This window comes from Muscardinus avellanarius (assembly GCF_963383645.1).
Source record: "Muscardinus avellanarius genome assembly, chromosome: 8".
NCBI lineage: Eukaryota > Metazoa > Chordata > Mammalia > Rodentia > Gliridae > Muscardinus > Muscardinus avellanarius.
Window position 1 is genome coordinate 117,372,688 of NC_137794.1, and position 10,283 is coordinate 117,382,970.

Genomic DNA, 10,283 nt, shown 5'->3' on the forward strand with positions numbered 1-10,283 from the left:
ATCCTCTGGTCTCAGCCTCCTGAATGCCGGGATTACAAGCCTGTGCCACCACGCCCGGCTCAAAGTTGTCTAGTTTTGACCTTAGAAAAATCTAGTCTGCATTTGTATATGCCTTCTCTATTTATGCACCTCTACATCCATGGCCTGTGATGACCACATTGAGAGGGTGGACACTGTGGGTCAGAGGTCACAGCAGGGTGCAGGTGGCGGAGCCCGTCGGTGCTGTGGTATCCAGCCCAGGACAGACGCTTTGTCCTGCAGACTCGGCCATGCTCACGCCTGCTGTGCACACGTTTACCATGGCAGACCATCCCGAGGCCAACCTGAGAGATCTTTGCTAGACCACTTTCCCTAAGTTATCGTGAAGTTGGCCTGTACACCGGTCAGCTGGCAGGCTTGGGCAGCAGGGCCAGAAGGTGGCAGCAGGGAAGTGTCAACCCTTGAATCCTAACACCGCTCTGTTCCTCCCAGGCTCTCAGAACCAGACCCCAGCCACACCCTAGAGGAGAGGGTGGTGCATTGGTACTTCAAACTGCTGGACAAGAACTCCAGTGGGGACATCGGCAAGAAGGAGATCAAGCCCTTCAAGAGGTTTCTTCGGAAAAAATCCAAGCCCAAAAAGTGCGTGAAGAAGTTTGTTGAGTACTGTGATGTGAACAACAACAAGGCCATCTCAGTGCAGGAGCTGACCGGCTGCTTGGGGGCCAGCAAAGAGGAGGGGAAGGCCAGCCCACAGAAACGCCACAGTAAGCCCTCCACGCCCGCGCCTGCTCCCACGCCCTTCCCCCAAAGCCCTGGGGTTCACTTTGGATTCTATCAAATGCCTAGGGTCTGAGGGTGTTGGAAATCTAAACAAGCAGACTATTTGCAGAAACAGTAATGGGCATTCAGCGGCTTGCTTCTGTCCAGGAGAGTGACAGGTGGCCGGGCTGGGGCTGAGTCTGACCTCCTTCCAATCAGGGCTGGTCCGTGGGCACCGGCTTTCCAAACAGGTTTTGCCTTTCAGAAGTTTGAAGCGTGAATCTGGTAACCACAGGGATAGCTCAGCCCACTCATGAACTCCGACCACAGGTTCAGGCCAGCTTAGAAGCAGCAGAAAAATAAGTGAGGTTGTCCAGAACCAGGATTTAGGGGCCTTAGCTGGTTAGCAGAGAGTGTCTTCCTGTATTGGCCTGACCCAATAAACAGCTGTCACCGGGAGAGAGAATCCCAGAGAGCCGGAGGCAAGGTTCTCAGCAGCAGGTGTGGGAAAGTGGGGTCTGAGCCTCGGTGCCCTGGTCCAGGAGGGGCTGTTGGCACAGGTGCACACTAGGAAAGCCACTGCCCCTCCATGGCCCCACCATCTCTACTCTGCTCCGCACTTGTTTTCTACTCAGCACCACAGCCTTCCATATATTTTACCTTTTTTCTTCTTTCCTGTTACCTCCGCCCTGATGGTGTCCTCCTTTGGGCAGAGCGTGCTGGTGGGATGGGAAGACACCTTGCTGGCACAGAGCTCTGTGAGTCTGTGATCAGCGAAGTGGCACACCCGGCGTTCAGTCAGAAAACTCCCTGCTGTGACCCAGCACACCGGGTGGCTACAACTCGGAGGAGGGAATGAGTCTCTGCTCACAGTCCTGGGCTTTCAGAGGGTGCAGTCCATGTCGGGCCCAGGGAGCCCAGGGCACGGTGCAGGAAGCAGAGACAGAGCGTGAGCGCTGGGGCCCCACCCTCACACCATGGAGCTGGAAGCAGAAATAGTGAAAGTTCAGAAAAAAATATTCAGAAATGGATTAATTGAAATATTCTAAGTATCCAAATTGTTTCCAGTTTCTGTTGTTTCCTGTAGTTTGTTCGAAGTATTCAATGGTGCACTTTTTATTCCTAAAAAAGAGTAAGGACATAAAATAATATGTGATCCTACTCTCAATGTCAAAATATTGCCCTGAACATAACTGCAAATAATATGCACTATAATTTTTATCTATAAGATCATAATACATATGCTTTCTAAATTAATTACACAGACTCTAAGGAAATACAAAAAAATTGCAACTGAATTACTCCAACTAGACATATTGGGAAACTTGTTCTAAATGTTCACTATTACAAAGACTGATAAGAGAAATAGTTATCTGAAAGTGAGAGAAAATTACAAAGCCTTGAAAGAATGGATTTATGAAGAACTTATAAAAGGTTACAATGTAATTTCATAATTCTCAAAAAATTATCTTTGCACAGAACCCAGTGATCAGGAAAGATTCATTTCTGACCAAAGTTTCTTTTTGAGAGTATAGTCATGCTAGCTGCATGCCAGAGGGTGGGCTGCAGGACAGCCCGGGGCCCTGGGACCCTCCACTGCCTGTGGCCTGGTGCCTGGCTGCACTGTGCCGGGGAAGGGTCCTGTGCATCTCTGTTTAGCCTGCTCCCCTGGCTGGACCCTGAAAGCGATTTGTATTGATGTGGCATCGCTGCACATTTATTTTGATAATTTACATTCTGTTCCATTAAGATCAACTAACAACACTGTTTTTCTGTCCTTCACGTATCTCACATAGTGACTTTTTCTAATGTATTTTTTTCTAACTGTATCTTGAATAGAGAAATCCACCAGACATCATTAACAGAATTTATATCTCTTTTGATACAGCAAGATTTTTTTTCTTCGTATCTCACATAGTGACTTTTTCTAATGTATTTTTTTCTAACTGTATCTTGAATAGAGAAATCCACCAGACATCATTAACAGAATTTATATCTCTTTTGATACAGCAAGATTTTTTTTCTTACATGTAAGAAAATTAACTTTTTCTTACTGTAACTCACCTTTAACCTAGTGCTACCTCTAAGTACTGGGGGGGGGGGGTTCCACAGGGACGAAGAAACAAAAGGTGGCGAAACCGCCAAGTCTGCGCACAGTAGTTTAAAGAACTCTAGTATTTAATTTGAATCATTGCACGCAAACTCCTATTCTTTTTTATTGTCTTGTAAAGTAGTTATTTCAAGCAAAAAAAGAAAGAGGGCAAAAGTGTAGATTATTAAGACCTGTAAATGGAGAAAGGAAAGCAACTTGCTGTTTAATGTTTTTGCAGTTTACTAAACGCCTTCGTATCTTGCCTTTCCGGGCTGTGTCTTTGTGCCTCAATATGGCAAGAGAAGATGGAGTTTGAAATTAGAATAACTGTGCCTTTTATTGGGTTTTGTAATGGGTAGCTATAAATCAACCATTAATAAAGGACTTGGGGCCAGCCAGGCTGCCTGCTGGATGCTTTAGTCTGTGCAGAGCGCCCCTGTCTAGTACACTGCTGAAACAGCTCAACATAACAGACGCAGCCCGGGCTGCCCAGGGCTTCCATTTTGGTGTGGAAGCAAGAGGGCAGGTAGTGAGAAGCCACCGTATAACTGGGAGGATGGGGCATGAACCCAGAACATGCAGGGAGGGGTGTGCGAAGGGCGAGGCCAAGAGGAAGCGCACAGAGCCATAGGTTAGGGTGAAGGGGTGAGGACCGCTGGGCAAGTGCCCAGCACTCCAGGGCAGCTGACGAGTGTGGCACTGCGGGGGGGATGGAGCACCCCAACAGAAAAGAGCAGGCGTGTGGATGTCAGAATGCACCCCACGCGCTGGGCAGCTCTTGCTCTGAACAGGAGGTCATTGCAGGGCTGAGTTTGGTGGGATCCCTGGCTGCCCTGCAGGGTGGACCACAGATGGGGAAGGGCCATATCAGTTCAGGGCAGAGCAACGTGGTGCTACGAAGTGGGGACCCCAGAGAGTTCCCAGGCTCTGCCCTGGCATGAGCCAGCTGAGGGAAAAAGCCGTGGGCAAGCACGCGGTGAGGTGGCCCCAACTTGCCCTGAGAAGCTCAAGGACCGGGCAGGGCTGTCCAGGATGTCGAGAAGGAGGTGGCAGGTGTCGGGGTGAGCAGAGTCGGGGGTGACCTGTTTCCCGTGAGTTGCTACAAGATGCACTTGGCCACAGCGCTGGTGGCATCAGAGTCTGATTTGAGATGCTCTGTGTGGTGGCACACACTTGTCATCCCAGCACTTGGGAGGCTGAGACGGGAGGATCCGGGTTCGCGGACAGCCTCAGCTACTTAGTGAGGCCCTCTGCAACTTAGTGAGAGCCTGTTTCAAAATAAAGAATAGAGCTGGGGATGTAGCTTGGAGGTCGAACGCCCCTGGATTCCATCCCCAGTAGCGAAGGGTGGGGGGAGAACCTGGGTTGAGGACAGAGGTCCAGAGAGATCCTGGCGGTCTGTGCCCTGGCCACCATTGAGGCGTCCATCTTGTTTGGGGCTTCGAGGGTAAAGAGCCCACTGGTGATTTGGTGAGGGAGTGAGGGGGCCAGGGATGAGGCTGGAGTCGCTGGGGATGCAGCAGCTGTGCAGGAAGGGAAGAGGAGGAGACAGCGGAGATGGCCCAGAGTGACGGAGAGCCATCTGGAAGCTGGGAGAAAGAGACACTTCCCGGTGGGCCAGGAAGCCCACTGAGAAGCCCAGAGCACCGGGGACATGGAGGCAAGAGGACTCCACAGCGGAGAGTCCAGGGAGATGCTCTGAGAAGGAAGGAGGAAGAAGAGGCCCGAGTGTTGCGCCAGGGGCTGGGCGGGGAAGACCCAGAGCTCAACATGCCTCTCCCGGCTGCTTCAACTCTACCTGAAGACCTGGGAGAACGCACTCTGAAGCAAGCGTGAATCGTTCATGATTTTAATAGCAAACCCAAACATTTCAAGGTGTGCTGGCACGTGGCTCGGGGCTTCCATCACAGAAGCCGCTTTCCTCGGGGAGGTGTGTGGAGGCCCTAAAGGAAGTTCCCCATGGTCAGGGCTTAAGATATGGAGTGGAAACAAAACAAATCATCTTCTTGAGCCGGGAGTGGTGGTGTGTGCTTGTAATCTTAATACTTGGGGAGCTGAGATCGGAGGATCGCAGGTTCAAGGACAGCCCCAGCAATTCAAGGGAGGCTCTCAGCAACCTAGTGAGACCCTGATTCCAAATAAAAAATAAAATTGGCCTGGGGTTGTAGCTTAGAGGAAAGCCTCTAAGCCTCTGGGTTTAATTCTCAGTACCACAAAAAACAAAACAAGATTTTTTTGAAGTTGGACTTGAGCATTTGTATTGTTAGAAAGTGTTAGTATAGTGACTTTTGTGACCCACTACTCCTAATCTGTGCTTTATATGTATACTTTTATGTACACAAGTCTGCCAGTTGGCTATAATTTAAGAGTGAATGGGTCCTTCCTGATACTGTATAGATCCTCCCGTTAAGTGAAGATTATCTGACTTATAATTATGTGTTTTTTTCTGCTAGCCCCCAGAGGTAACGCTGAAAGCTCTGCGAGTAGACAGGTGAGTAGTCTATATTAGCCCTACTAATTTGCCGATTTGCTTGTAGACAATACAAATTTAGAGCGGCAGTCTCTTCCAAGGAGCCCCATGGGCCTGACAGGATCTGGCCAAATCTCATCTGAAATCACCAGTTTATTGAATCATTAACCTAATGATTTTGCCCTCTCCTTTATTATTTGAAATTTCAGTTTTGATTTTTAAGAATTCCCACGCCGTCCTGTTCTGTGGGAAGGCTGTTTTTAATGTAAGAGCTAGGCACACTAGGGGACACGCTGTGCGTGCCAGCGGCTCTTACTTCACCGAGACCCCAGGCCAGGGATGAGAGTGTGGCTCCCAGAGGGACTTCCAGCTTCCTGCTGTGTTTATAAACATACCTTGGTGTTTCTGAATCCACAAGGCTGTGTTTGCAATTGAAGGATGCAATTATGGTGCCTCTCTCCAGCATCCTGCCGCAGCCGAAGGGGGAGCGTTTTCCAGGAGACAAACATGGGGGACTTACCTTTCCCTCCCTCAAAGCCAGGCACAAACCTCCTTTCTTTCAGACCACCAGTCAGTTTGCTGTTTATTTTGCCTGCACCTGTTTGATGTCAGGCTCTGCTCCCTCAGGCCACGCGCTGCGTTTGCTGTGGGTTTTAAGTGGAGACCTCCAACACACACCTTGGATGCAATTTAAAACCATTTCATTAGGAAAGATGTGTGAGTCGCTTTCCTTTGTTCAGCAAATGTTTATGGTTTTAACTTCTTAAATACTGCTGCAAATCACTTACACCTGAATTCGGGACTGGTCTGCAAGCAATTACCGCAGCTGAGCTTCACACACTTGCAAGGGATGTTTTCCTTAGATAAAGGCAATTACTGGCACATGTGAGCTCTGCTTGATTTTTTAACAGGCACAGCTCTAAACATAGGCCTTGCTCCTCAGCTTTTGCCCAGAGAAGGAAAGCAGAGCAGTTTTTCTCATGGTACCAGGATGTGGAGGCTGGCCCGACGCCATACCGGAACAGCTGTCCTGCACACGGCATCCAGGGAGTCAGGGCGTGTACCCGTGACTCCAGTATGACTTCACTGTTGGAGACCATAACTGTTAGAATAAGTTATGTTTGGTGTCTGATGACAGACACCAAAGTCCACCACTGCACCACCACAGGCAAGACACGAAATGCAGGGATGGCGGGACACTCAAACGGTGTCCCCTCTTCCTCCAGCGGTGCCGCCATCTTCAGTACCTGGCGAAATGCCTGGAGGAGCATTTTTATTCATAACCAACTAAAACAACACATCCGTTGGCTCAGCGTAGGAGTCAGCTACCTCTTCCCGCCACCTCAGAGCTTCGTCAAGAGAATGAAAGCCAGCCAGAAGCAGCCCACGCGTCAGAGTTCAGCTAGCTCATATAAGACAGAGGGATGGGCCAGTGCACACTTGTAGGACCGGGTACACTGGAGAAAACGGGTCGAGGAGGTGGCCTGTTGCCATTCCTTTGCGGTCTAAGTCCCTGTGCCTCGACGATCTGGGCGCTGAACTGGAGCGCGCATGAAGGCAGGAGAGACGCACTTCAAGCTGTTTCTTCTTAGGCAAAACAGTGAATGGAAAAGACCAAAAGGAAGATTAGATCACCGACTGTGCCTTCATCAAATTTGGAGCCTAAATTGGATTATTAAAACCACTTTTGTGTAATGAATCCAAGGTGGTCGGAGATGCCATAGGACATTCACTTACAGAATTTGGAATGAATGTTAATTTTCTCCACTAGTGTGTTTTTCCTGACATACCGATCATTTCAAGTGAGGACATGTGGAGTTACTATCCAACAATCTTTCAGTAATGACCTCTAAGCTGGGCATGGTGGCGCACACTTGTAAGCCCAGCATTCGGGAGGCTGAGACTGGAGGACCGCGGTTCAAGGACAGCCTCAGCTACTTAGTGAGGCCCTTTGCAACTCCGTGAGACCCAGTTTCAAAATAAAGAATGAAACATAGGGCTGGGGTTATAGCTCGGAGGTAGAGTGACCCTGGGTTCCATCCCCAGACCTGCAAAAAAAAAAAAAAAAAAAAAAGAAAAAGAAAAAGAGAAAAAAATAATGGCCTCTACACCACTTAAATACTGCTTCTCATCTCTGAAATAGTGCTTCCCCTCGTTCCCAGGGAGGTTTGCTCCATCCCCAGATGAGTCGTGCAGACTTCTTACCATTCCCCTGTCTCTTCTTTTTCAGCCCAGGAAGCAGGGATGAGCAGCTCACGGACCCACGGCAGTTTCTAGACGTGTGGGCATCTCCCTCACCAATTAAAAACAAAACAAACATATAGTATTTGCACTTTGTACTTTAAATGTAAGTTCACTTTGTAGAAACAAGATATTTAAACAGACTGTTTAAATCTGTGGAAATGGCAGGCGGCTTCAGAAGATTAATCACATACAATGTATGTGCCCGTTCGACCTTGGAACCCGGGGCTTGGCGGAGCTGAGTGCCTCTGAGCACCTTCTGGCCTCGGGGAAGCCTGACCCTGGGCTGGAGCTTCTGCGTCCACGGAACATGTGGCGTCAGCTGGGGACGCCGCGGCGCACGGAGCGGCCTGCTGCTTGAATGTGCCGTAGTGTGTTTTGCGTTCCAGATCCTCACCCGCCCAGTGGACCTTGCAGTCAGGAGCGTGCCACAGCTGCAGGTGGCACCCAGAGGAGAAGCACCTAAACGACTTAGCAGTCCCACCTCAAGCTTCTGTCTGAGCTTTGCCCTGGCTTCAGATTACCCTGCTGTTAAATTCTCACAGTCGCCTCTCCTTTAGAAAGCAAGCCCTAACTGGCAAGATGGCTTAATCCTGCCGGCTCGCTCCCTGGGCCACCTGCTTCTCCAAAGTGTCTGTCCCATCCTACCCTGACGTGCCCCAGGGCCCAGGGGAAGGGAAACTGTCTCCTAGACATATTGCCAGACTCACCCAAAGAAGGCACAGCCTGGCTACAAGCTGCGAGGGTGTGGCTGCAGCCAGGGTGGCCACGGCTCCTTCAGTCCCTTCCTGGTGTTGAAGCCTGGAGGGCAGGAGGGACTTGCTGTGGGAATCCATGCCTGTGGCAAGAGGAGTGTTGGGAACCGAACCCCACCGAAGCACCAGAACTGGCCTGCTGTGTCGCTGGCTGCCGCCTCAGCCCTGGGCCCCACACCTGCTGGCCCTGAGGGACCGTCTGGAGGATGGCCTGCAAGCTCCCTGCAGGGAGGTGGAATGTCATCTCAGCTAAGACTTCTGGTTGGGAAAGTCTTTATGGCCTCCAGATGCCCAAGTATGTGGGGCTCAGCGACCGTGGATGTGCCTGGGGGTGTTTCATGAGGGCGTTTGCTTATTTAAACTGTGCAAAGGTAAAAAGTGAGCTCTGGAGCCCCAAAGCAGCTCATGTACAGGGCAGCATCGTTTAAGAAATGGTTGTTATCCTAAATGTTTTGGGTACTCTTTTATATTTCTGAACTTTGAATTTAATCAGTTGTTTTAGGTTAAAATAAAATATGCAATAAAGCCATATTTGGTCTTTTCTTTCTAGCTAACTGCAGAGTTTATAATTGCTTCACTACTCAAAAATCATGCCTGTGAATTTCATACCTGAAGTTTTGTTTACATTATTAAGGCTAAAAGTATCAACATTTTTGGAATCAACATTTAGAAATGACTAATGTCATAAACTGCCAAGTGGAAAATCACATCATTCAAGCAACAAAGCCACTCCGGAATGACAGTAAAAATGTATGCCAAGCTAAATTCAGGGTCTGGGGTCGTGGTGGAGATCATGATGGTGGTGATGGTGACCGTGATGGTGATGACTGTGGTGGTCACGGTGAGAGTGGTGGTGATAATTATGGTCATGATGACGGTGGTGATGATGATATGGTATTGGTGATACGGATGGCAGTGATGTGAGTACGTGGTCGTGATGGTTGTTGTGACAGTGATGATGATGGTGGTAGTGATGATTACGGTGATGATGATGATAGTATTGGTGATAGTGGTGGTGGTGGTGATAATGGCAGTGATAATATTGATGGTGGAGGTGAAGATGATGATGCTGTTGGTGACGTCATGGTGGTGTATGGTGGCAGTGTTGGTAATGCTGGTGGTGATGCTGATGGTGGTAATGATGGCAGTAACAATGATGATGGCGGTGATGGTGATGATAATGGTGATGTTGGTGATGATGTTGGTGATGGTGAGAGTGATGGTTACGATGATGATGATGATGGTGGTGTTGGTGGTGCTAATAATAATGGTGGTGAGGAGGAGGAGCATGATTTTCTTCCTAATACCACACACTACAACATAGACCCAAATTTGAAAGCTTTTTGGACTGGCCATTTTAGTTTTTCTTCATTCTAGAAACTTATGTTAACCATCTTTTACTGTAATTCTGTGAACAACCCATCCCAAAGTCAGAAGCTTACAGCACTCATTCTTTCTTGCCTGTGCCTCTGTGTGCTGTCTGGGATGGCCAGCTAGTTTGGATATGCCTCTGGTCTGCTCTAGGCTCTTATCCTTCTAGGATAGAGAATCGTCCAAGGCTCTTCCTGCATGGCAGTGACGGAAGCACAGTAGCTCAACCTCACAAGCACATTTTGAGCCTCCGCTGTGACCTGCCTGTGATCTGTCACCTGTTTCTGCTGGCCACAGCTAGTGGGTGTGTTCCAGGAGACCATGGCAGAGTCTGGATTCTGAATGTTATAGTAATGAAGACTTGCCCCTCAAATCCAGTCTACCACAGTGTATAGTGACTGTCTACTAACACAGCTCTGGGTTTACTGGTATACCTGTCAGTCTAGAAGGGAAGCATGCTGGTATGCAGAATTAGTGTCCAGATCCTTGTGATACACAAGTGGACTGAAGCCACCAACTTACTGACAGCTTCTCTGCTACAGGTACTTTACCTCCTCAATTTCAGCCTTTTATCTAATGAAAGATAAAAGATATTTAAGTCTTTCAGAGTTAT

General features: G+C 48.9%; 1 protein-coding gene across 2 annotated transcripts in view; it reads left to right on the forward strand.

The window, feature by feature from the left end:
• Nucleotides 1-7,551, forward strand: part of SMOC2 (SPARC related modular calcium binding 2) — a gene marked incomplete at both ends in the record, with an annotated part of 138,595 nt that extends 131,044 nt beyond the window's left edge. For both annotated transcript variants that reach the window (XM_080699836.1, XM_080699837.1), the window contains 3 exons: nt 472-746; nt 5,287-5,324; nt 7,534-7,551. In XM_080699836.1, coding sequence (XP_080555962.1) covers nt 472-746; nt 5,287-5,324; nt 7,534-7,551 — 331 coding nt within the window. The remainder of the gene's footprint in view (nt 1-471; nt 747-5,286; nt 5,325-7,533) is intronic.
• Between the last annotated feature and the right edge of the window lie 2,732 nt (nt 7,552-10,283).